The 25,779-nt window shown below is 64.4% G+C and overlaps 2 protein-coding genes across 3 annotated transcripts; one reads left to right on the top strand and one right to left on the bottom strand.

Annotated features, from left to right (window-relative positions):
* Positions 1–685: 685 nt before the first annotated feature.
* On the bottom strand, positions 686–7,803 carry BTBD17 (BTB domain containing 17). 2 transcript variants are annotated; one of them, XM_067547277.1, is made up of 3 exons: positions 7,023–7,803; positions 3,212–3,488; positions 686–2,763 (listed from the first exon to the last, which is right to left on the bottom strand). In XM_067547277.1, the coding sequence occupies exons 1-3, from the start codon at positions 7,036–7,038 to the stop codon at positions 1,683–1,685; spliced, it is 1,374 nt and encodes a 457-aa protein (XP_067403378.1). In that variant the 5' UTR covers positions 7,039–7,803; the 3' UTR covers positions 686–1,682. The 2 variants fall into 2 exon arrangements, with proteins under 2 accessions (XP_067403378.1, XP_067403377.1); XM_067547276.1 differs by lacking the exon at positions 7,023–7,803 and adding an exon at positions 5,566–5,710.
* A 9,698-nt stretch (positions 7,804–17,501) lies between these two features.
* On the top strand, positions 17,502–22,527 carry GPR142 (G protein-coupled receptor 142). The gene is made up of 3 exons (XM_067547278.1): positions 17,502–17,612; positions 18,725–18,882; positions 20,379–22,527. Exons 2-3 carry the CDS (start codon positions 18,744–18,746, stop codon positions 21,257–21,259), a joined length of 1,020 nt encoding a protein of 339 aa, XP_067403379.1. The 5' UTR covers positions 17,502–17,612; positions 18,725–18,743; the 3' UTR covers positions 21,260–22,527.
* The last annotated feature ends 3,252 nt before the right edge of the window (positions 22,528–25,779 follow it).

Genomic DNA, 25,779 nt, shown 5'->3' with positions numbered 1-25,779 from the left:
GGACGGGTCATTGAATTCCGCGGTGCCTTGGCTGGCCTGTCTCTCGGGGCTGGGTTTGCTCGCCATGTCAAGGCTCTGCGTGTAAAGGGGTGTTCACACGCACTGCCTGTTAGAAGCGTGTTGCAGACCCGGGGGTGATGGATGGCTCTAAAAGCCCCTGGTTACAACCAGCCTCTTGGCCTCTGACAGTGGATGAATCGTTGACAGAACCAGCTGCTCATCTTCTATTAACCCTTTGTAAATGCGCCTGAACCCCAAGCGTGGCCCGTTCCCGGCTGCGCGGTGCCCGGCGAGCTGCCCGGCGAGCGTTTGCTGAGCTAACTGGGGCGGGAGCATGGCTAGGCTGCGCGGCTGCTTTAGGAGCAATTTGCACTGAGCGAAGCTGCCAGAGGTTCGGCGCACCCAGAGCTGTGCTGGCGCCAGGAACCGTGAGAGCTGAAGGGAAGCGATGGGGGCCAGGCCGGAGTCACTGGGCGAGGGCCTCTGGCCCGTGTTAGGTGGTCAGATGGGATCAGCGTGGTCCCTTCTGGCTGTGGGGCCCGTGAGCCCCTGGGGCAGGACGTAGGTCAGCCTGCTGCCTGCCGGGCGCCACGTTTCAGGCCCAGGTACCCGACAAGAGGGAACGTCTGCGTGGCTACAAGAAAGGTGCAAAACGTCCCCCCAAAAAGCAGCTCCCCCCGCAAGCTCTTTTTCTGCTTTTTATTTGGAAGTTGGTGCCAGTGGCGTTTGCCCAGGAGCCCTGGGCATGGCCCGGGAGGCAAAGAGAAGCAGCCAGTGTCTGTCCTGGGAGGAGGAGAGGAGAACCTAGTGCCTGCTGGGAGCTGCCAGTGCCGGGTGGGTCGTCCCGTGACGCAATGCCGGCAGGCCAGAAGGTGCAGCGGAAACAGGGGAGCTGGGACCAGGGAACAAGTGCAAGCCAAGTGTGTACAGCGATGGGCGGCTGTTTAGGGGTGAATCCCTCCTGGAGCGCACTCTGAACTCCCCCACCAGGAAGCCCTGCTCTAGCATTGCGGGGCTGGGCCGCCCACCGTGGCCCCTGCCTGGGCTGGGATGCGGGATGACTGGCCTGGACCAACGGCCAGAAAGCCAGCGATGGGCGAGCACGTGAGATTGTCGGGTGGAGACCAGGACAGTTCCCACCAACAGGCCAGTTCCCCCCGTGGGACGAGCTTCCCCCTCCCAGCACCTGCTCGGGGCCTGAAGTGACAGTGTGCATCAGACCCTCTGGGGGACAGGGAGCTGGGGGGCAGGGGGGCATGCAGCGGACGACAGAACTAGCTTTAAAAGGGGAGAGGAGGTAGAAGGGAGAAGGGAGAAGATCAGGGGCTGGATTTCCAGCGCCCTCCCAGGGGGCACAGCCTCTTCCTTTGCCTGCGTCTGTGGGTTCCGACCACCCCAGCGCCCCGAGAGCCTGGCCTGGGGGGGACGTGGCGTGGAGGTCGTCTGCCTGGCCTGCCGGGGCCGTGAGGTCGGAAGGGGCGGAGCTGCTCTGGAAACAACCTGACTGCTTGAATTTCACTTCTATCTAGGAAACGCCCCCAGCCCTAGGTTCGGGGCTCGGCCGTTCTCTGTGTGGGGCACAGACCGACCCCCCCGCCCAGAGTCCAGACCCAGGCTGCGGGGGTCAGGCCCGTCAGCCAGTTCCCCACCTGACGGTGAGCGGACACTTTCTCTCCGCCCGGCTACTTCTTGACCTTGATCAGTGAGTGGTAGACAGGCTTGACGATGAGGTGCAGGTGCAGGGCGTTGTCGACCAGGTACTCGGAGGTGCGCTTCTGCAGGTCGGCGTGGGCCAGGAAATCCGCCACCTCCTCCGAGCTCTGATGGAAGCTGTAGGCGTGTTTGACGAAGAGCCGCCCCTGCTGCCGCACCCCCACCAGCACGGTCTTCTGGAAGCTGACGCCCGCGAAGTCGGAGCTGGTCATGGCCGGGGTGATCACCAGCCGGGGCCGCCCGTCCTCGATCCGGACGGACTGGATGGCGCCCGAGACGGAGTCCGAGTAGACGGGGCGCAGGCTGACGGGCAGCCAGCGCGGGGAGAAGAGGACGTTCCATGTCACCCTCTTGCTGGTGTCGTGGTTGCTGGGGCCCAGCTGGGTCTGGAAACTGGTGCTGCGGTCGTCCCGGGCCGGGTTGCTGATGACCCACTGGGAGCCCCAGGCGCTGGAGAGGTAGTTGCGGGGCAGGAACATGCTGCAGTTGAGGTCGTAGTACTTGGCGAAGTGGATGGGGGAGGCGGAGTGGAACTGGAAGGCCTGGAAGAGCAGGTCCTGCAGGGCGCCGTAGTGCCGCCCCAGCGCCGCCGACTGCGTCTGCAGGTGGAAGAGGTGGCTGGGGGGGATCATGGGGTAGCGGATGGAGCGCAGCAGCTTCTCCGCCACGGGGCCCTCGGGTTGCTGGTGGCCCACCCACTCCTCCACGGCGTTGTACAGCTCCAGCTCGCTCTGCAGCACCAGGTCCGAGCGCTCCAGCAGCAGCGCCAGCAGCTCCGCGCTCACCGTGGCCCACTCGGCGCTGGCCATCACGGCCGACAGGTTCCAGGCCAGGAACTGCAGGCAGCTCTCCTGCAAGGCCGCGTCGCCAACCTTCACCGCGTAGTGATACCAGCCGACCACGTGGCCCTGGCTGGACTCGCTGGCCAGGTGGCCCTTCATGTATTCGGCCACCCCGCGCTGGAGGGTGGCCACGCGGTATTTGCTGGCGAGCCGGTGCATCGGGATGGCTTGGTGCAGCAGGATGGAAATCTCCCCACAGTACAGGTACCTGGGCGCAAAAAGGGACACGGCGCCGCCGGCGTGAGTGCCCCCTGCGCCGAGTGGGGAAGGGCGGCTCTGCCGGCACCTACCACGCCCGGCTAGCCCGGCCCTGGGGCTCCCTCTTTGGCGTAACCTCCAATCTTTTCACTGAGCGGCTGGCGGGTTTTTGTGATGTGCACGGACGGGGACGTCTCCGGACGGCTCCCCGGCGCTGCCCTATAGCCCTCGTGCCCCCGCCGCCCCTCGGCCAGTGTTTCCCTGGCGTGCTCCGTGGCTGGGGTGGCCCCATCCGGCTCTCCGTGTGCCCGGCCTCTCTCCAGACGGGGGGTGTGGGGTGCCAGTGGCCCAGTCCTGTGTGTGATGAGGTTCCCCCCTCCCCGTACCTGCCCAGGGCGGACAGAGCCCTCCGCCTCCCCCCCCCCCACACACATAGCACCCTCCCCACACACACACACCTGATGAACTTCTCGAAGAGCGCGGCGCTGTCGGCCGGCTCGTGCAGCGTCACCACGCTCTGGTTGTGCAGGAGGCTGGCGAAGGCCTCGCTCTGCAGCGCCAGCAGCAGCTGGTGGGCATGGAAGACCTTGACCTCGTCGGAGCCGACGGGGCGCACCCGCAGCGTGGCGTCGCTGGCGTTGCCGTGCCGCAGCAGCTCCTGGAGCCGGTGGATCAGGGCCAGCGAGTGGTTAATGGTGGCCGCCGCGGCCTCGCCGCTGAGATCGGCTTTCAGGGCTGCGGGGGGGGGAGACAGACAGCTGAGCTGCGGGGGGGCCGGGCACCTGGGGTTGGGGGGGGGATGGAGCCGGGGAGATGGGGAGGGGGTTGGGAGGAAGATGGGGTGGATGAGGAGGGGTTGTGGGCACCATAGTGGAGCTGATGCAGGTGGGCGCGGGAAGCTGTAACCCACAGTCTCTCTGTGCAGCATGCAAAGGGTTAACAACCATCCCCGGGCCCAGCCCTTCTGCCACCATCTAGGAGGAGACACGGACCCCCCCACCCCACGGCAGGGTTGGAAGAGAGCCGGGGCTTCCTCCCACTTCTCCCGTTCCCCGGAGGACTCAGCCCATGCCCCGTGGCCCGTCCCCCGGCTGGCACCCCGAGAGGAGTCTGACGGCAGTGCCCACAAAGTACCAGTGTGACCCCATCCCTGGCGGGTCTTGGCCTGGGTCCCAGCTGGCTGTGATCCCAGGCCCAGCTGTAGGTGCCGGCCAGGAGCCTCTCGGGGGGCCGAGGGAGGAGAATCCCGCCCGTGGATGTTATCATTGCGCTGCAGATTCCTTCTTCCCCCAATGGCTGACGGGCCAGTTGCTCCCACATAGCTCCCGGACGATCAGAGCAACGTGTGCGCAGGAGGGCAGGGCCCGAATGGAGCTGGGCCGGGCCAGGGGCGGGGGCTGCCAGCCAGCTGGGAAGACGCCAGCGGGCCCCGGGTTCCGATTCCAAGGCCTGGAGCCAGGGGCTGCTTGATTCTGGGGCTTCGGTTCCGCTCCCCGGCCCCCCAGGCTCGCCCGTTTGCGCTGCCGGGACCTGCCTTGCAAGAAGAACCAGACTGAGCAGCCGCCTGTTCCCGGGGGACCCCGGCCTCCTGCGTTTGGCTGTGGACTCCCTGGCCGCCTGCCCCGTGGAGCGCCGGAGCACCCTGCACACCTCTGCTGCCCCCCCGGCACCTGCTCCCCCGGACGAGAGCCCAGCCAGTGCTGGAGGTTCCCAAGCCCCGGCTGTTGGAGCGGGTATTCGCTACGCCCCGGGAGTTGGCTCCCCGCCCGGCCACGCTGACTTTGATTCCCAGCCCGTCATTAACTCCATGAAAACGCTGCCACTTCACTCCTGCCCAGCAGCTGCCTGCTCCTGGCCGCTCAGCCAGGGAACCGCCGGGCTCCATCCGCCGTCTGTCCTCTCCCCGCTGCCCTCACCGCTGTGATCCCTCCCCTGGGGTGAAAACCCAGGAAATGTGGCGGCCGGGGGGGGGGGAGGAATCGCTCGTTTGAGGGACGGCGCCCGGCACGGCTGCTCCGGCACAACCACGGTTTGTGGCTCTGTCCTGAAAAGGCGTCGGCGGCTGGGTTTGTAGCCGTTATCCGGTGAGCACAAAAAGTCCCTGGGCTGCTGCAGGATAACGGCTCTGGAATTGCCCCCAACACACACTCGGGCATGGCCTTTGGATGCCAACGGCGGGGCCCGCTGGCTCCTTAGGATTCGCTCCTGTGGCCTGGCACCAGCCCCGTGGCACTGGCCTACGCAGCGGGCACAATGGCCTCGACTTCCACGGAGCCAGAGCCGCTTGCACCCGCGGTGAATTTGGCCGGCTATTATAGCTCTTAAATCCATGTCTTCTGCGGGTTATCCCCTGGATTACCCTTCCCCGCACGGACAAACTCCCCGCTAAACCGGGATTAGGAGCTGGATACGGAGCCCAAGGCTCCTGCTTCCAAGCCAGCCCAGAGGGACCGTGTGTTTGTTCCTGTCCCGCCGCGGCGCGGGGCCTGGCCGCTGATCCTGGCTCGGTCGCGGGTCCCGGCTGACACCGATGGGCCCCATTGGGCTGCAGTCCTGGCTGAGAGCTCAATGGGCCAAGGCTGAACTAGACCCGCAGCTTCACGGTCAAGGTGGATGCCCCGCGGAGGGCAGGGAGGGGCTGGCCCTGGAACGGTGTCTGGCTAGCCGTGCCCCTTCCCCCGACTCAACTGCGTCGCCCCACCCTGGCCCCCGGAGCTGGGAGGCCCTGGCCGCGCCCCAATGAACACAACCCGCCCCCCTTCGGCCCCTTGCGATGCCCCCAAAGTTCGGCCAGCCTGGGGCCCTCCCTTACCTGCTTGGATGGGGAGTGAGAGCAGCAGGAGGGTGGCCCAGGAGCAGCCCCCTGGCCGGGGCACAGCCGGCCTGCCCCCCGTCAGCCTGGCCATGGGGCGAAGGGAATCAGCCAGCCCTGCGCTGAGCAGCGATGTGCTTCCCTGACTCTTTATGTAGGCCAGGGACACTGACCGCCCGGCCCCGTGCCATTGATTGGTGGAAACGGACCACAGCTGTTACCAAGGAAACCCCTGAGATGGGAAATGGATTCCTTTTCAGCACGGCGGCGCGCTCGCCCGCTGGCAGATTGTCCCCGGGGCGGCCCCCCGCCAGCGCCAGGCAGCCTGCAAAGGCGCTTTGGCTGCAAAAGGCCCACGCCTGTGCCCGCTTGAGGCCCTGGTTGCACCGGGCGCATCTCGCCGGGGCAGCCGCAGGGGCGTGGAGAGGCCCCCTTTGCGGCGGGGCAGGGGGACTCGGGCCCCTTGGCTTCAGTAGAGTTGTTCTTGACTTACACTGGAGGCGGAGAGAATCGGCCCCTCTCTCAACGTTTCCACGCCACACTCTCCTCCTCGGGCCCTGGAAAGCAGTGCCCGTCACCGCGCCCTTCGCACGCCGACCCCAGCCCCGCCTTGTGCTGACAGCTGTCCTTGATTTGATCCGGCCTTAACGTGCCCCTTGCCGCGGGATCCCAGGCCCCGCAGCCCTTCCTCGCCAACACCCTCCAAGTGCTTTGTGAGCCGTAAGGAACCAATCCTCCCACGCCTTTACCCTCTGGGAAGCGGCTCAGGATTTCAACCCCTGTTGCAGAGGGGGGCCGAGGTGCACTGGGAGAAGGTGCGGGAGGGCTGCTTTTCTGAACCTACCTGCACATTGGGACCGATGCAGCACCAAAGGCCGATCTGGCCCCCTCTGGGCTGGCGTCAGGGCAAGAGGGAGCCTTGTTCTGCTGACTTGTGGGAGCAGCGAGACAAGAGTCTCATCCAGGGCTAGAAAAGGGCCTGGGTGGTGCAGATTGGGCTCTTCACTGCATGCCTGGAGGAGGGCGGGATGGACACTGTGGTGGCCTGATGCCAGCTTGCCCAGGGGATGGGCAGTAGCCCCTGCAGACGCAAGGCGCTTGGGCCTGCCCGCGCGTGAGCCCTGCTGTGCCTGGAGCTGCTGGCAAAGCGAAGCTGGTCGATAGGTTGGGACCTTGGTGGCGGCTGCCGGGGCATTGATCGCGTGTCCTTGCCTCACCCCCGCTGGGCAGCAGCGCTGGGGGCTGGTGCTGGCTGCTGCAATGTTGCTGCTTTCTCCCCGGCGCCGGGGGGGGGACGACACGACGGTTTGGTGGCTAATCGGAAAGTCCAGCGCGTTCTCAGGCTAGCGTCTGCTAGGCAGATGTCTACAGAGCTGCTTCTCAGACCAGAGCCAGCCCCTCTCCCGCGCCCCCGAGGCCCCACACCACTCTCCCCCCCGTTCCCCCCCCCAGCTAACCTGGATTCTGTATCATCTCCTCCGCCCTGCGAGACACTGGCCAGGAGCCCGGATCTCCATGCTCTCCCCAGAGGAGGTCCTGGTGCCGGGGGTCAGTGGGGCAGGGACCCTCTCGCCGGGATCAGTTTACCTGGTCGGGGTGCTAGCTGAGTGGGGAGAGGGACTCGGGGGGTCACCTGGCCCCCGCCTATCCCCGGTTAGTTACATGTATGAGACCGAAGCACGGATGCAGCAGGGGACAGACACTGCCCCAAGGTGCGCTCAGACTGGACAGACAGATGGGCGGCATAGAGCCATTGATTGCAAGGCCAGAACGGGACCGAGGGCTCATAGCCTCTGACCTCCTGCATAACGCTGGCCAGAGACCGGCCCCAAAATAATCCCTGGAGCAGGTCTGTCAGAATCCGTCTTCCATTCACAATCGCCAGTGACGGAGAATCCACCAGGCCCCTTGGCAAGTTGTGCCCGTGGTTATTGACTCTCACCACTAAAAATGTCCCGTCTGAATGTGTCTAGCTCCAGCTTCCAGCCTTCGGAGCGTGGGAGACCTTCCTCTGCCAGCCTGAGCAGCCTCGTATTAAATAGCCGGTCCCTGTGCAGGTCCTCACCACCGCTGAGCAAGTCACCCCTGAACCATCTGTCTGCCAAGATAAATCCTCGAGCTCCTTGCATCTGTCGCTCTCAGGCAGGTTTTCAAATCTGTGAATCATTCTCGCAGCTCTTCTCTGACCCCTCTCCAATTAATCCACATCCTTCGTGAATTGGGGGCACCAGGACTGGATTCCAGCAGCGGTCGCACCAGTGCCAAATCCAGAGGGAAAATAACCTCTCTGCTCCTACGCGAGGTTCCCGTTTAGCCAGCCCAGGTTCCCGTTACGTCTTTTGGCTGCAGCATCACAGGGGGCAGTACGACCTGCGGGCTTTGTTCCCAGATGGACACGTTTACCTTTCTCCGTATTCAAACACACTATTTGCTTGCACCCAGTGTACCAAGCAATATCAGATCGCTCTGCACCAGTGACCCTGTCCTCTTGTTATTTACCACACTCCCCTCCCGCCCCAATTTCTGAGTCGTCTGCAAACTCCCTCAGTGATGATTTTATGTTTTCTCCCAGGTCTTTGGTAAAAATGTGAACCAGTGAACGGTTAAGAACTGATCCCCACCGGACACACACTCGCTCCATGGCGATCCCCTGTTCCCAGCTACATTCTGAGGCCTGTCAGGTAGGCAGTTGTTAATCCATTTCATGGGTGCCCTCCGTCTAGGTGGTTCTGCCCATTTTACAGATGGGGGGACTGAGGCCCAGGGAGATGCAGTGATGGGGCTGAGGTCACGCGGGGAGTTGGGCTGTGGAGTTGGGCCTCTTCTCCCTTGGGGTGCCCGTTTTGCCCAGCGAGGCCTGTGGAACGTGCCTTTGCTGGCAGTCACATTGCACTGGGGCTGGGGGGGACGCTGAGGGGAGAGACAGACAGCCGCTTCAATGCCGTGTCCCTTCGCACACCCTCTCCCCCAGGGCGCTGCGCTAACAGATGCTGTGACCTTCATCGCCCATGAGCCGCCAGTTCAGGCCGGTGCCGGGGTGGGGAATATTAGCCGGTTCGCTCCCGGGTATCGAGTAGCTGTCAGGGCTGATGGGATTAGAGCTGGCGTCTGCTTTAGTGCGGCTTTGCTATGAAGCTGCCAAGCGGAGTGGAAAACGCGGCCTGGCTGGTGCGCGCTTCACGCCTGCCCCCTTCCTGCCCCTCCCCTCGCTGGCAGCCGGCCAGTTGTTTTCCCGGCTCAGTAACAGAAGACAGTGGAGCCTCTGGCCAGCCGGTGACAGCCCCCTCCCCTCCTGTCCTCCACGCAGAGCAGACACAATGGCCTGCCCAGATCTCACACTTCCTCCCCCCCCCCAGTGCCACCCAGTCGCTTTCAGCCGGCCCTGACTTTTACGGGGCATCCCTGGCCCGGCGCGGCATTAAAGAGCCCGGGCCGTAGAAACCCCCTGTGGTTCCAGACAGGCTGCACGCTGGCTGGACGTCCCCCTGTGGCTCTGCTGCTCTTCTCCAGTCCCCGGCCAAAGGGCCTGGTCGACGTCGAGGGGGGCCGCGCTCCACCCCAGAGGCAGCCGAGCGTGCAGCAGTGGGCGGGGAGGTGAGCACCCTGGGATAGGCCGCAGGCGTGAGTCCTCGGTTGAGAGGGGCACCCCTCGGGGTCCCGGACCCCCCTGGACTGTAATGGACCCTGATGGGGAGGCAGAGAGAGGGGGGAAGTGAACTCCACTGCTGCGGCGTGTTGCCGGCTCTTCCGATTGCAAAGCTGGGAATCCACGTGCGCTCAGATGGGTGTAAAACACAGGGCCAGTCGTGGGAGTGTCCCGGGGCGGAGAAGAGGCCAGAGCGCTCGTCCCGAGCCAGGGCCGAGGTGCCTGTCCGGCTTTCTGCTGCACGTGGCTGGCTCGGCTCACGGGCGGGAGCCGGACGGTGCAGTGTCTTGCGCAGGCCACCACGGCAGCAAACCCCCGTCCGCATGTTCACGTTGCCCCCGTTTAACCACCGCTGGGAGCTGGAGCCCGTCCAGTGACGGGGGGCAGAGCCCTGGCCAGCCGCACTTGCTGTGGGTCACGACAGCTCGTTTTGGTTTGCCGCCAGCCAGTCCCTCGGCGGCTCAGCACGCAGGCTGCTTCCGCCGGAAATCAGCCCGTCCCCCCGGGCCTCGCTAGCGGCCTCTCTGACTCGGTTTCCCATCGCCTCTTTCAGGAACGCACAGCAGCTTCTGGAGCTGGACCTGGCCGAAGGCAACCCAGATTCTGTGCCCGCCATTCCTGCAGGGCCCTGGACGCCGGCTGGCGCCTGGCCCCGGATAGCACTGGTCCACCCAGCCTCAACAAGGAGCCCGTGAGCTGCCAGGCAGGTGGGAGCTCGCCTGGGGGTGCCCGCGGCACCATCTGCAGCTCGGGGGGGCTGGGGGAACCCTCTGCTCCAGCCTCCACCATGCCAAGGCTCTGTAAGTACAGGGTACCCGCAGCCCCCCCGCACTGGACAGCAGGGCGCGACCTGGAAAGGGCAGGCGATGGAGGGGCCCTGGAGCTGGGCCAGGCTGCCGGCCTCTCTTCCTGCTCAGGGTGACCGAGGCCGGTTTTGGGGGGGAAGGTCCGGCTGCCCCCGTCTTTACCCGAGCTGGGTTCCCTCCCTCCGCGCTGGGCAGCACAAGCGCTCGCCCCCTGCACAGCTGTGGCCGTCTCTGCAGGCTGGCCAGCAGGTAAACCCTGCCCTGCTCTTTCTCCCCGGGCTGCAGGGCCCTCGGCCTGGGGGTATTCGTGTAGGTGGCCATTTTTTTTCACGGGCTTTTGCTAATGCCCTTTCCGGAGCCCAACCCCCCAGGCCAGGTGGCCTCCTGGGGGCACCGCGGCGCCTGGAGGGAAGGGCACCGTTCATGCCCGCTAATCCCAGCAGCAGCCTGTGGGCATGGGACCCACGAACCCCAGGAGTGCCAGGAGCCCAGATGCCAGCCAGCCCTGCTCTACAGGCCGCTCCGCCGATGGGCCCTGGACCCGCTCAACATGAGTGTGCAGCGCCCGCATCTGCTCACCAGAGGGCATCTCAGGACCAGAGCTCATACCCACCTGGCTCTGCAGTTGCAGGGACGGCGCACTGCCCGGGCAGGTGCTGGGGGGACGGGGCTGCTTCCACCCCAACTGGGCCAGCCGTGCAGCGGCTCTGTGGCCCAGAGCTCCAGCCGCAACGCTGAGCAGCAATGGAGTCCAGCCAGGTGGGGCGGGCTCCCCGGGGCCGGAGCAGGAGCAGGGCCACGTGGGGATCCCGGGTAGGGCCAGGCTGCCTCTAACATCAGAGGCTTTGTCCATGAGCTGTGGGTGGTTCAGCAACTGCCCCTGCAGCCGGGCTCCAGCCAGACGGGCTAATGCAGAGCAAACACGCCGGGGTGACCGGACCCCGGGCCTGGAGAGCTCCCCGGGGAGCCCGCCCCATATGGGGCCACCGGCACATCATCATCATCATCCCCAGAACTCCCCGGGCATCCTGCTCACCTCCCCGTTCCTGCAAATCTTCAGCAGGACTGGGTGAAAAACCCTCCTCCCGGAGTGAGGCCAGCTGGGGGAGCGAAGGGGTTAATTCACTGCTTGGGTGAGGGGGGCGGAGAACACGAAAACAGCCACGCTGGGTCAGAGTGATAGTCCATCTAGCCCCTGTCCAGTCTCTGACAGGGGCCGGTGCCAGGCCATTCAGAGGGAATGAACAGAACAGAGCAATTTTGAGGGACTCATCCTGTTGCCCAGCCCTGGTGTCTGGCAGCCAGAGGTTTAAGGCCACCAGAGCGTGGAGCTGCATCCCTGAGCAGCTTGGCTCAGCCATTGATGGATCGATCCTCCCTGAGCTTATCTGATTCTTTTGTTAACCTAATTATACTCTTAGCCTTCGCAGCATCCTCTGGCAAGGAGTTCCACAGGTTGACTGTGCGTTGGGTGAAGAAATACTTCCTTTGGTTTATTTTAAACCTGCTGCTTATTAATTTCATCAAATGACCCCTGGTTCTTGTGTTATGTGAAGGGGTAAATAACACTTCCCTATTCACGTTTTCCACACCAGTACCATAGACCTCCTACCCCCTTTGTTTGGCCCCGGATTCCCTGCAGGCCACACGATGGTGAGCAAGGAACCCCCCCAGCTGTGACAGCACTGGCTAGTGGGGTAAATGGCTGAGCTGAGAGTGCTTGTGTGTCTATCTCCTCACCCGATCTGCTGAGCTTAGAGCCCGGCCTCAGGAGGGTGCGGGATGAAGACGCAGGCACAGAGCGATAGGGGGACAAAAGGCTTGTGAGCTCTTTGCTGACCCCTGGCCTGCCAGATGGCCGGCGTGCCTGCGTTCGCGCCCGGGCACTCGCGCTATCTGCTGCTGAGCGAGCGAGGCTAGGAGTGCGCTTCTGGTGAGCAAACAGGGCCGTGCTGGGATTCCTGCATTGCCGGAGGGATGCCGGGGAAGGCCGGGCTCCCTGTCTGCTCTTTGCAGGTTAATGGCTCAGGCTGCATCTGCCAATGGCTCATTTAACGGCCTGCCAGGAAAACAACAGCTGGCGGGGGCGGGATGCCTGGCTGGTTCCCTGCCAACTGCAGCTACTGCATTGGCCGGTGGCCTCATGTAATGAGCGAGTCCCCACCGTGGAGCCAGGCACCTGGAGGTGCAACGGGCAGGTTACCCGGGCTGCCCCTAACCCTCCCAGCTGGAGCTGTCCGGGTCCTGTTCCTGGTGCCGTGGGGGGAGGCACAAGTCCTGTCTGCCCAGCCTGGAAGTGCTGTGAGGGGAGGGAGCTGAGGGAGAATTGAATCCTCTGCCCAGCCAGGGAAGGAGATGCCCCCACCCACACCCCACGGTCTCTGAGGGCCCGGGGCACTGCTGCCTGCACCCTGCAAGCTTCAAGCATCTCCTTCCGGTTGCTATGGCAACTGCCTCCTGGCTGGACCACCCCTGCAGCAGCCCAGCCCCAGCAGCGGGGCAGCTCGTTGCATTACGGGGCCTGTCCTAACAGCCTGAGACCGTCCCGGGTGCGTCTGTGACAGGTGTGGGGAAATGACCGTGCCGTGGGGCAGGGGCCGAGGGGGCAGGCTGCCATGTTTGTGCAGAGAATTGGAGGCTGGGGTCGCAAGGCCGTGGTGTTTCCAGCTGGGAATTAAAGCACTTCCCCTGGCCTGTGGGAAAGGGGCGGCATCACCCCCATGCTGGGTCATTAATTTGCTCTTCTGTAATTGCAAAGCAAGTTGCCAGCGTGAACTCACCCTCCCAGCCCCCCTTTCTCCCCTCTCCCGCCAGGGATGGTCGGGACATGTCTTTAGCCCCACTCCGCAGGTGGTGAAGCACCGAGGCACAGCGAGGGGACATGGTACATTCAAGGCCCCCCCACCAGAGTCTGCAGTGGAGTTGGAACCCAGGAGTCCCGATGCTTCATTCCCTTCTCTAACCATTGCACCCTTCACGTCTGCCCCCAGCCTGAGCCAGCCGGGTGTGAGGGCCAGAGGGCAGCCCAGGCAGGGAGGCGCCCCTCGCTTGCACAGTGCGAACTCCGGCTTCTTCCTGCGTCGCCGGCCCTGAGCACGGCCAGTGAGTCAACAGACGAGCCGAGCCAGGCCAGACGGGCCTGTCAGCTGCAGGGCGCCCTGGTGCCCAGGAGCGAGCCAGGGCCCGGCCCCCGCTAGCGCGGTGCATCGTGAGACTGCGAGCAATGACCTGGGTTCAAATCCCGGCCTCGAGAGACAAGCGAGCGTGGGCTTTATAGGCCTCATTTACGTATGGCACCAAAGCACTGCCCAATTGGCAATCTGCTCCTCAGAGGCCCAGGGCTGGGCTAGCAGGGGGCTGCAGGTCGGGCCTGAGGGACACCAGAAGAGTGTCAAGGGCAGGAGTGACAGGAGCCCCTGGTTCTGGTTTGTGCCTGCCCTCGAGGGGCGGCGGCGGAGATGAACTGCCCTCGGTGTGGCTCGCTCATCAGCAGCGAGCTGTGCTCCCGCCGCCCGGGGCCACCCAGGGGATTGCGCTGCCCCTTCCCCAAGACCCTGTGCAGCCGGAGGTTGCTGGAGAGCCTGGTAATAAACCCCGATTGATTAACCAGTCCATTTCCTCCTGCACCTAAGCCGTACGGGGAGCGCTCGGCTCCGAACCGCCCACGCTCGCGCCAGCCTCCACCCTGGTGCTGGGAGAGCAGCTCAGCCTGGCTGCTGGGCTGTTGGCACAGGCTGCTCTGGGGACAGGGGATCCCAGGTTGGCGAGGGCGCCGGGCACAGCCCTTGGAGCACCACAGTCCAGCCGGGGCCCCGTACGCTCCCCGGATTCACGGCTCGCGCGCGGGCCGAGCCGCTGGCTTGCACCGTGAGGGAGCAGTGCAGGCTGGCCCCTGGCATCCCTGCCGCTCCGGGGGCGGGTGAACCGCAGGGTGGCTCCATAAAGATGGGGCTCATTCGCCCGCCGTGCCCAAGCCCAGGGCGTTTTCACCACGGAGGCTGCGAGGGGCTGGGCTGGGCTGGGCCCCCTGGGGTTTACCACGGTATCAGCGATCTGAGCTGACACCCTGTTCTGGGGGCTTGGTTAGTGGGGGAGATGGGGGTCAGGGCAGAGGGCCCGGACCAAGCCACAGCCCGGCAGCGTGGCCCTGGGGGAGCAGCGTTGCTGGCAGGTGGCCATGCACTGGAAGGCGAATGCCGGGCTCCGGCGCGTCATTGGGGATCTTGCCAGCACCAGATCAATTCTGGAGCGAATGGCTCAGCGGGACTCGGAGAAGGGGCTGGTATTTAGAGCGCCTGGAACCTCCCAGGCTTCAGGCCATTGGCCAGCCACTAACTAGAGGGCTTGACTGGTTCCTCCATCCAACTGGCCACCGGGTGAGGAGTTGTTTGCATCTTATCATCAGGCCTCTGGTGCTGGCAACTCTCGGACCCAGGACCCCCCGCTTGGCTAGCTGCCCCCGCCGGGCTGAGCCAGTTCCGGGTTCATCACATCAGTGTGGCCCGAGATACACGGAGGGATTGGGTGGTGGCGCGGGAGCCGAGTTGCACCAGGTGGGAGGTTGTGAGCACATGGCCAGAGAGCAGCCTGAGTGGGGTGGGACGTGGCGGGTGCTAAGTGCTGTGACTTCTCACCCCCCAGCATCCACAGTGCCAGCTGCAGCTTTCCCAGGGAAGGACAGACACTAAGCAGGGCTCATCCCCTCCAGCAGGGACGGATGGACGGACACACTCTCTCTCTCTCTCTGCAGGGCTCAGCTCCCCGGCCCGGTCGGACACAGATTTGCTTTGCGTCGTGTACACCAGGTTCTTGTATTTCTTGTTTTACGCAGAGGGCCTGGCCCGCCTGGAGGCCCATCTGAAGAGTGGAGATGTTTGTTTGTTGCAGATCGGGGTGGCGGGTGTGCTGCACCTCTTCGGATTGTTTCAGTGCCTCAGGCGTGTGTCCGTCCGCGGGGACAGCTGCCACCTTGGGCAGGGCTCTCGCAGCATGGTACCGTGTGGGTCACACCCACCGCGCTCTCTCCTGGCCGTGCGACGTCACTCCAGCTGTGTTTGCGTGGCTGGCTGGTTAACGATCAATCGCAGCTGGTTGGACTGAAGGGTGGAGGTTGTTCTTTGTTTGTAGCACGGGCACGGTTTGTGCGAGGTGACGGTTGGGATGCTTTGATGACGTGGCAGGAGCTTGAGGGCTGCTTTGTATTAAACGAGGAGCAGATGGCGGCTCCTGTTATTTTTAAATCAGAGCTGCTGGCCAGAGAGGCTCCAGGTCCCGGCGTGCATTGCACCAGCTGGGTCAGAGCAGAGGTGGAGCTGGTGTGTGCGTGCGTGTGGGAGGGGGGGACTACACCATGCACCCAGTTTTCAGTCTGGAGAGCGCCCGGTTCCATACCTGAGTGCTCCTGGGCCCGGCCCCTTCTTGCCAGCCTGAGCGCTCGGTGCAGAGTCGTGTGCCCTGGCGTGGGTGTCCCACGTGCCACCCCAGCTCTCTGGGAGTGTGGGCCACCGAGTGGGCATGCGCTGTGCAACCCGTGAGCTCTCCTGCGTGCCCAGGAGACGGGTGTGACCTCGCACGGATGTGCACGCTGTCTCTGAGTGAGTGCGGGCGTGCGCCAGGGCCCTGCCTGAGGGGGGGGCATCTGAGCTCCCAAGAGAACCACTGGGCCCTGGGCAGGGGTGAAAGGCGTGGTCCTGCCAAGGCGTGGGGGGGGCTGCGCTGGATGACCTCTCCGGTCCCTGCCAGCTCGACGTTCCTGTGATTCCAGTGCCTCCGCCTCAGCCGCCCCCGCGACCCCCTCCAACCCCGGCAGGTTTCATGAACGTTTCCGCGCCGGAGAAGACAAAGCTGGGGGGCGGGGGCGGGTGATCTGGAGGGCAGATGAACAGGCTCCCTCACTCTGAGCTGCCAAAGCTCCAGCCCTCAGCTGGAGAGTCCCCCAGACATCCCTCCCCTGCCCCCCAGCCCCGCATGGGAACTGCAGCCCCTCCCTGACTGGGCCGCGCTGGTACACACCGGGCAGCCCAGCTGGCTGAGACCCACCAGCGCCGCACCCCGAGTGTCACCGGAGCACTGGCTGTGGGGGATCCTGCTGGGTCGGGGTCACATTGCCCATCACAGCACCCTGGAGACTTCCATCCCACTGCCTGACAGAGCTGAAAACCTCCCCACGCCCCGGCCCGGGGGGACAAGCCTGGCCTGGCTGCACCAGGCTGCCCTGGCCCCAGCCTGCTCGACCTGCTGCTGCCCACAGCTCCCTCCCATCTCCCTTAGCTCTGCCCACGCACACCTGTTCCCACCCCCCAGCAGGGCATTAGCATCTCCTCCAGCCGCTCCCACTTGAGGCTAGCTGCTGGGAACCCGCGCTCACACTTCCCCGGTGACGGTGCATGGGGTGAGAGCCTGGGTGCACCCTCGGAGGGCAGGGGGCCGGGACGACGGTTCTTCGGGCAGCGGGAGACCCCCGGACAGGCACAGCTGAGGGGCATCGAGGTAAGAGCCCAGAGGGGCAGCCTGGGGAGTCCATCGAGTGGGCACTAGGGACCCTGCGGCCACGGGAAGGCTGTTCTCAAAGAGCCCCGGGCAGGATGGGAGGCAGCGAGCGTGGGGCAGAGTGAGGGTGACTCACGCACCCCCTGGAGACACAGCCACGGCGTGTCCCAAAACCCGCTTGCCAGGTCCCACCGCGGCAGAAAGACAGAGGCAAGGTTCCTCTGTTCCCTGCTCGCCAATAATTGACTCCTTTGGGTGGGGAGCGGAGGGTGGCTAGGATTTTTGACGGTCAATTATACAGATAGGTTGGCATGTCGATGGGACAGGTCAATTCTGTCTGTCTGTCTCTCCCCGCATGCACCCGTCCATCCACCCACACGCACACTCTGCTGTCCATCCAGTCCCACACAGATCCAGCCATCCCCACGTACACCCTGTTGTCCGTCCATCCATCCCCACCTATACCCGTCCATCTGTCCATCCAGCCCCATCCTGGGTTTAGAGGGTTGGGCTTTGCCGACCTCAGCCTTGTGGAACGGCCGAGATCCCCCCCAGGCAACCTGAGCTTTGCACCATTAAAATTCCCGACAATGAGCAGAAACGGTGGCGAAATGAGGAGGGCCTGGCCAGCCAATCCGAAAGCACCGGACCCTGATCCTAGGAAGGAGAGATACTTACCTGTCCCTTACCGCATGGCTACCTGCTGATTGGCTTAGAAAATCCCGTTTCAGCCAATCACCAAAGTGCTGTGTTTTTGTGAATAACCCCCCCTCCCCACCCAGAACTGGAGATCCAGCTGTCACTCTCAGCTGCTGCATGGAGGGCCCCGATCCTGCCCCAGCGCGCTCCACACCTTGCGAGACTGGCCCCAGAGGCCTCAGCCTGATTGAACAACAGTGACGCTGGCAATAACCCACGGCCGGGTCCCTGACTGGGGCCGTGATCAACCACCCCGCTCGCTGCGCTGGCTCCACCTCAAATCGCCCACTGCAAATACTGCACGCCTGGGAGAGGAGGCTAAAAATAACCCGCGGCTGTCGTTCCAGCTGGAGGGCTGGGGCGTCCCTGAGTGCACCGAGCGAGCGAGCGGCCCCCGCGCGCATGGTGTGAGCCAGTTTTCTCAACGTCGATAACGGGGCTGAGCAGATAAACAAAGGCGCGGGCTCCCTGCTGACAGCTTGCTTCCGCCTGCACGCCCCCAACCCCGCCCGGGCGCTTAACCAGCGCTCCCAGCCCTCCAACGGGGAGAGGGAGAGGGCCAAGATCGCCCTGGGTTGGACTGGGGCCGTCAGCCCGTCACTCCAGAAATGAGCCCTGGGGAGTCTGGGGACCTGGAGGGTCTGCAAAGCATCCCTGGGGGGCGGGGGGTTTAGCTAGAGCGTTGCTAGCTGGGGATGGGCGCAGCCTGCAGCATTCAGCTAAGCACTGCGATTCCCCGAGGCCAAGATTCGGGGCCCGCAGGCGTCTTTCCCTCAACGTCACTAGGCTGCCACAGGGCCGGGAACAGGGAGGTTCCCCATCCACCTGGATCTGGGCTCAGTGCAGGATGTACCAGAATTAACATGAGCTCCCCACACCAGGACCAAGCTCCTGGGAGCGCTGCATGCCGGGCGAGGCCCTGAGCCAGTCTCCGGGGGACCTGGGTCGGCAGCACAACGCCTGCAGGGCTCAGCCAGGGCCCCTCGCCCCATCAGTGCTCAGCGGCCGGGCCCTGCCTGCGTCCTGCCCGTGATGGTGCCCACCCATGAACCACCCAGAGCCCAGAGCCTGCCCATGACAGAACAGCTGGCGGGAAGCCCGGCCCAGGGCCCTTTTAATTAGCGCTAACAGCTGCTCAGCCAGTCCCTGCGCTCAACAGCTCCTGGGCACCACGTGGGGCAGCAGATCGAGGGCTCTTGAGCCCCAGGGATGGGCACGGGGGCAAGAGGGCAGGTCCACCTCTGAGCATGAAACAGCTCCAGTGTTTCTGACCCCTCTGTCAGCCCCCCCCACCCAGCCCTGCCAGTGCCCCTCACTCCCCACCCCGCGCGTCCTGCATGCACGGCTCCCAGGACCGTGGTGCTGGAGTGGGGAGCTCGCACGCCTCTCCTCCAGCCCTAAGATACCCGCCGTGCTGAGCTGCGTGCCGTGCATCGCTGGGGCCCGGCTGGCTCAGCCCAGCCTTGGCCCCAGGCTGGCTCCCAGGCGGCGTCTGATGCTCTGGGCTTTCCCCCGCCAGCTGCCGGTGGTGACTGACCATGCTGCTGCTGCCCAACGTCACTGACTGGGCCCGGGCGAGTGACGCCGAGCGGCAGGAGTGGGAGGAACGCTCGCTCTGCGTGGGGGGGATCATCTCCGTCGTTTACTACAGCCTGCTGCTGGGCCTGGGGCTGCCAGGTAAGGCTGGGCTGGGCTGCGGGGGGGAAGGGGGCCTCCTTTCCCGCACTGGGCCGGGTGCTGCGCCAGGGCCCAGGGATTCAGGGCTGCCGGAGGCACAGCCGCCACCTCCCCCCCCCACCGCAGGGGTAACGGGACGTGAGGCTGTGTGATGGGTTCAAGGAGCCGGGGACGGTGCCTGAGAAATGATCACGGAAGGGACCGGGGGACCCCAGTGGGCAGAATGGCCTTTTCCTGGCAAATTACGGCAAGGGCGAGCCAGAGTCCCCTGGAGGCAGGTGCCGTCCGGCGCGTTCCAGCCACCGTGGATCGCGCTGCCTGCGGGGAAAGGCCCCCACACACGGGGCAGCACGGAGGGCCGGTGCTGAGCCGGTGGAAGCGGAGCTGGCTGCCGTTCGGTGGGTTGGCACGGAGAATTGTGCCCCTGTTTCTCGTGGGTTTTGGGGCGCAGCCAGGGAGGACGCAGGGTGCGGGACGCAGATCTGAGCTCCTGTGAGAGGCACAAGGCCACGGGCGGGTACCGAGGGCACAGCTGGGCCGGGGCAGAGTGAGCCTTGGTTTGCAATTTGGCCTGTCTCCGCGCCCTCTGGTGGCCAGTTGAGCCATGACACACACACACACATACACACACACACACACACACACACACACACCCTTGCACCTTCCCAGGCTTGTTGTGCGCCAGCCGGGTGGGAAATGGTTTGGAGATTTTGCCATTTTTCCTCCATCCCAGCCCAGGACGATAGGTTGGAATCTCAGACAGTTTTGCAAACCAAGGAAGTGGACAAGACTTCGGGTCAGGGCAACTGAAACCTTTTGGGGTAAAGAGAAGTTAGTTGAGGTGGGCTGCAGCTGGTGGTGTTGCAGCTGGGGTTATGCTGCAGCTGGGGTTGCAGCTGAGTTGTTGCTGTTAAAGTTTGATCCTGTTTCCTAGAGGACAAAACGAGACAAATGCCCACACACAAAAAAAAGAACCCAGCAAAGAGAGAAAATGCAGCTTCTGTCTCTGGTGGTAGCTCTCAACTGCAAACTCTCTGCTGGAAAAACACCGGCCCAGCACACGGTCTGACCAGCCACCCTGAGACCTGGCAAACTTGTACCAGAGTCGGGGTGTTCAGGACATGGCATTTCATTGCCTTTCCGGTCACAGGCTCAAAATCCGCTATCTTGGCTGGCTAAGCCAGACGCTTGTTAGACGGAAGGAAAAAGGTGAGAGCGGGGGCATGAGAAGAAATAAAGTGGGGAGGAAAAGAATCCGCAGGCCGAGGGGGAGCCAAAGGCTAGTTCAAGGGCTGGGAGTTATAGGCACAGTAACTTCGTCCCTGGCTTCTCCCTGCAGATTTGGAGCTGGGCTGGCGGAGGGGGCGGCAGAGGCTCAGGTTACACCAGACGCCACTCTAGGAGCACTGGCCTCCCCCGAGCCAGCCAGTCTCAAGCCTTCCTTCCGTGCTGGGCGCACACCTTCAGCTTCTCGCTGTGCTTTGTCCCCCTTCCAGTGAACATCCTGACGGCCGTCGCCCTGTCCCGCCTGGCTGCCAGGACAAAGAAATCCTCCTACTGGTACCTGCTAGCCCTGACTGCCTCGGACATCCTCACCCAGGTCATCATCATCTTCATGGGCTTCATCCTGCAGTCGGCCATCCTGGCCCGACAGGTGCCTCACGCCTTCATTCACACCAGCAACGTGCTGGAGTTCGCGGCCAACCACGCCTCCATCTGGGTCACCGTGCTGCTGACGGCCGACCGCTACGTGGCGCTCTGCCACCCGCTGCGCTACCGCGTGGTCTCCTACCCTGAGCGCACCCGGAAGCTCATCGCCGCCGTCTTCGGCGTGGCGCTGGCCACGGGGATCCCCTTCTACTGGTGGCTGGACCTCTGGCGCGACGCCCACCCGCCCACCACCGTGGACAAGGTCCTCAAGTGGATTCACTGCTTCACCATGTACTTCATCCCCTGCAGCACCTTCCTGGCTACCAACTCGGTCATCGTCTGCAAGCTGAAGCGGGGCAAGCGGGTGGACGGGCACCGCCGGCGCGTGGGCAAGACCATCACCATGCTGATGGCCGTCACCACCGTCTTCACCGTGCTGTGGGCGCCCCGGACGTTCGTGATCCTCTTCCACCTTTACATGGGCTCGGCCAGCAAGGGCTGGCGGGTGCACGTGGCGCTGAACCTGGCCAACATGATCGCCATGCTCAACACCACCGTCAACTTCTTCTTCTACTGCTTCGTCAGCAAGACCTTCCGCCGGACAGTGGGCGAGGTGGCCCGCTCCTGCAATCCCTTCTGCCTCGGACCCAGCCAGCTGCCCGCCAACGGGGGCTTCCTGCACTCGGCTCTGAAACCGCTGGGGCTGTTGGACAGTGTGTCCCTTTAGGGTTACACCGTTGATGTGGTTTCACTCTCCAGGCGTTCCTGATCACTGGAACCCCTGTCCCGCTCGTCCCCTCGCATCCTGGCCCCTCAGGGGCTCGACAGAGGGCAAGATGGGGCGGGCAGGAAGCAGGGCAAGGCGGTGGGTTGCCATGTGCTTGGCTGGACAGGAGGCAGCGGCCACTGGCTGGCACGGGCAAGATCCCAGTGGGCACTGGAATCTCAAAAGAGCAGGAACCCCCAGACCTGGTGATGTGACTCGGGGCATCAGTGATTGCTGGCCCATTGTGACTGTGGGCGGGAACCGGGCCAGCCCTGTCCTGTGCCCACGACACCACACTGGGCGAGTGCCAGGCCTGGGGCAGGAGGCCGCTCCACCCAACGCCACTCTCCCACAAGGTCCGTCTGGGACCTCTGCACGGGCCTGGCTGTGGGGAGCCTCCCCGGCCAGTTTTAATGCCAGGGCCCAGGGGAAGGAGCCGCACAGGGGCGCTAAGCCCTCCGCTTCCCGTGGGAACTCCTGCGTCACTTACCCTGGGAGGCACGCTGCTCCGGCCCGTAGTACCGGCGGGGACGCCGAGATGCCGTGGAGCTAAAGGACGTGCCCATGGTTACCCAGCAAGGAACAGAGCCCCAGAGCCCTAACCACCGGGCCAGACTGCTCGCCCGGCCATTGGCCGTGTCTTGCCCCACGAGGCGCCCGTTCGGTCAGGCGGGGGGCATTTAATCTTTCGCTGCTTTATTGCCCATCGCTCCCGAAGCGAAAGGATCTGCACGCGGCCCTTCGCCTGCGTGGCGCTGCTGCTGCAGGGGCCCAGGGAGCAGCTGAGCCGCTGCTTTTTCCTAAGCTGCCCAGAGCTGCAGGGCCCGGCTCACCGTGCAAACGTCGCGGATGTCTGTGTGAGCGCCACTGCATATCAAAGCTCCCCCCCGAACTCCTCTGGGAGGGGGGGTTCCTGCTCCCCAATCCTGGCTCCCCTTTTACTAGGCGAGACGCCGAGACGCCTGCAGACATTTCGAGGGCATGGAGAACACAAGGGGCTGACCAGGATCTGTGTGTGGGGCTGAAGGACGCTGCCGGTTGGCACACCTGCCATGCGTGACCCGAGGAGCCTACGACAGGCCACCCTGAAAACGCCGGGGTCAGGGCAGGCTGCAGAAAGCAGAGCAGATTCTCCCGAAACGGGCGGCTGGCACCGTCACTAGGTTCACCAACCAGTCACAAACTGCACCATCCCCCCGGGGCCACGGCTCCCCTCCCATGCACCGCCGCCTGCCCCTCGCTCTTCGCTGGCCCCCTGACCGCTGGTAAATACAGGCTGGATTTTCAAACGTGGCCCCAGGTTTTGCCCAGCCGAGAGCGTGGGCCTCGTCTCGGGGGGGAGGCGAGCGCCCAGCCCAGAGGGGTCCCCGGCTGGCCACCCGGACGGACGCTAATGGCAACAGCTGACGAGGGTGGCCAGAGCTGGCTGGCAGGGAGACGCCCTGCGTCTGATTCGGCACCCGGCCGCCAGCAGAGGGCATGAGACGGGACAGCCCCGGCGTAGCCAGAGGAACCAGTTCTCCCAGTGAAGCGGGAGGGAGGACAATCGGACCCAGTGCCCAGCCGGCTCCCTGCGGGGACCCCCTCCGTCTTGGAACCGGGCATGGAGGCGTCACTTGTTCCTCCCCGTATCACCTGCCCTGGCGCTCTGCTCTCCCAGCCCCGTGGGCACGGCACTTTCCTTGCTGCCACCTGGGCATCCCTCTCGTGCCGCGGGGCAGTTAAACTACGGCTGCGCTCTGCCCCAGAGGGGGCTGCATTGCAGGGCTGGAGGCAGCGCTCCCCAGGGCATAGTCTGGGATCGACGTAGCAGGTGCTGTTATCGTTCATTCCTCAGCTCGGCTTGGCAGCTGGCTGATGGCCCAGCGGGCTGGGGCGGGCGCCCCGGGCTGAATAACTGCCCCGGGGGCTTCTGGCACCTCCTGGGAGGGGCTCCCAAAGCATTTTCCACGTACGAATGAGTGGCGGGCACGAGCTGGTGAGCCGCTTGCCCCAGGGTGAGTCTGGGGCAGAGGCTGGGGAGAGCCCAGACCCCCCCAGCGCCACCCATGGGGCCAGATCTTCCTAAAAACAGCTCAGCACCCTGCATACCCAGCCTGAGGAGCTGGCCCCCCTCCCCGATCTCAGCCCGGCCCTGCAGCCCTTGTCCTTCTGGCCTGTTTTGCTCAGCGGGGAGGGCACCGTGCCCATTGCCCTGTAGTACGTTTAGCAGCTGGGGGCAGGAATCTGCTTGTTATGGGGAAAGGGTGGTTTGGGGTTTTTTTAAGGCTCCTCACCCTGGACAGAGGGGGGGGGGGGGCTGCAACTTGTGGTGGGAAGGGTGGGGCTGTTGCAGGGATGGGGAGGGGTTCCTTACAGGGCCAGGAGGAGGAGGGGGAGGGCAGGGCTGTGTTACAGAGAGGGGCAAGGCAGGGAAGGGGGAGGAGAGGGTGGCGCCCGATGCTCTGTTTATCTGCACACCCAGCTGCAAAACAGGCGGTACCTGCACTCCCACCGGCGTTTCATTAAGGCTTCACGTGGCATGTGCCCCTCCAGTGCCGGGCTGGCCTTGTCCCACCTGATGTCACCCTGGTCCCGGTGCAGCGGCGGGGAGCGCTCAGCTGCCAGGAGCCGCCGAGCCAGCCGCTGCCACGTGCCGGAGCCCCCAAGAGGCCCTTGTCCGGCTGGGCCGCTGCAGCTCGGGATAATTCCAGGCCAGAGCTGGGTCCCCCTGAACCCAGAAATGCCGAGGTTGGAGCTGCCCCTGCCTCCCCAGCCCCGGCTGGGCTCCGGCTGGCGTACGCTTGGCTAGCAGGGACGGAGCTGGGCACGCCGAATTCCTGGGACGGGAGCGCAGCCGTCCTAAGGGGCTTGGCGACGGAAAGCTGCTCTCCACTCAGCCAGTGGCGGTGGGGCTGCAAAGACAGTGTTGGATCTGGAGGGGCCCTGTCAGCCTCCTTCGCCGCCCTGTGCCTTGGTTTCCCCTTCTGTGAAAGGGGGCTAGAAACAGGGGCTCAGCTGTTGTGAAGGGCGTGGAGCCGCGTGAATGGCATTCTGTACACACAGAGTGTGATGGCGGCTGCGGGGTTTTTCCCCCCTGTATATTTAATCCAGAGCTGGCCGCCGGCCCAGGCCCTGTCTCTGCTGCGCCAGCGTGGCTCCAAAGGAATACCACGGAGATACCTAGTGTAGGTACTTGTAGGCCCCCATCACTGTTGTGTATGGGCGCCTGGTGGTCTGTAATGTATTTATCCTCCTCCCATGTCCCTGTGCGGCCGGGCAGTGCAGTTAGCCCCATTTTACAGCTGGGTGGGGGGACTGAGGCCTGGCGTGGGCTCTAACCACTAGGCTCTCCTCTCTTCACGTCCGTGGGGTTTGCAGGAGTAAGTGTGGGATTGCAGCACCGTTGGACTCCTGTGTCTGAGTCACACGGCAGCTGAGCCCTTTGTCACGTAGCGGGCGGGCGTCTTTCCTCGTCCCCTCTGGGATGTGCCTGGGCTGGAGGGAAGCAGGAATGGCTACGTTTTGGTTTGAATCCAGCAGCTCACCTGCCACCCTCCCTGTGGGCTCGGCCATGGCTCGTCTGCCCCACTTTCCTGTCCTAAGTCGTCTTTAAGATCCTTAGCGTAATCCCGCCACGTAATCCCGAAAGCCAGACCGTGCTTCCCACGCTAATTCTGCGGTGCCCTGGGAGCCCTGCTTTCACGGTGCAGCCCTGCCACCCGCTGGGAATCCGCACTGGGGCCGCGAGCCCCGTGCCCCACGGGGCCTGGAGAAATCTGAATGCACAAGGCGATTTGCGCTTTCCTCAGAGCCACGTCGCACATGCCCCTGGCCCCTCTGCAGCACGGCGTGCCTGGGGACAGAGGGGACCTGCTGATCCGCCGAGCCCATCCCTGATACCTCTCACCAAGGGGAGGACTTAGCCGTCCCCGTCCCCAGGATTCGGGGCCAGCTGGATCCCCCAGTCATGGGCGGGCCCGATCCAGGCTCCACACAGCCACATAGCCATTGGAATAACAGGTGCAGAGTCTCCAGCCAGGGCTTTGTGTGCCAGCAGCTCTCCTCAGGCTGCCCTTGCCCTCAGAAGGCTACCAGAGCCAGGGGCCGACCACGGGCCAGAGACAAGGGGCTCTCGGCTCGCACACTGACTCCACAGGGGAGCCCCAGATTTGCCCCAGCGAAAGCAGCGTCTGACCCCTCTGCCCTGTGGTCCCACAACCGGGGCTGGAGTCCTTCCTGTACCCACAGGGCTGGAGGAGGCAAGCTGCCCCCAGCAATGTGCCTCGAACTCAGCCTTGAGCTGGGCGGGACCCAGCCATGCCCTTGTGCTGGGGACACTCACCCGCTAGGAGCCAGGCTGAGAGGTGCCTAGCAGCAGAGCCAGGGGACGGCAAACCCTCGGCCCTGGCCCCCCATCGCTCTGTCCGGCGGTGATGCTAACAGAGCAGCCCATTGCCTGGGCATACGTGGCTGCCCAGCATCCCCCCTGGTCTGGGTAA

This window comes from Emydura macquarii, unplaced genomic scaffold, assembly GCF_026122565.2.
Source record: "Emydura macquarii macquarii isolate MOO-44397 ecotype Brisbane River unplaced genomic scaffold, CSIRO-AGI_Emac_v2 contig_1230, whole genome shotgun sequence".
NCBI lineage: Eukaryota > Metazoa > Chordata > Testudines > Chelidae > Emydura > Emydura macquarii.
This window is presented reverse-complemented; position numbering and strand designations above follow the sequence as displayed.

Coding starts and splice junctions, on each gene's coding strand:
- BTBD17 (XM_067547276.1), bottom strand. CDS start 5,659: ATGGCCAGGCTGACGGGGGGCAGGCCGGCTGTGCCCCGGCCAGGGGGC. Junction 3,489..5,565: donor CTCACTCCCCATCCAAGCAG/GTAAGGGAGGGC, acceptor CCCCCCCCGCAG/CCCTGAAAGCCGATCTCAGC. Junction 2,764..3,211: donor CTCTTCGAGAAGTTCATCAG/GTGTGTGTGTGT, acceptor TTTTGCGCCCAG/GTACCTGTACTGTGGGGAGA.
- GPR142 (XM_067547278.1), top strand. CDS start 18,744: ATGCTGCTGCTGCCCAACGTCACTGACTGGGCCCGGGCGAGTGACGCC. Junction 18,883..20,378: donor GCTGGGCCTGGGGCTGCCAG/GTAAGGCTGGGC, acceptor TCCCCCTTCCAG/TGAACATCCTGACGGCCGTC.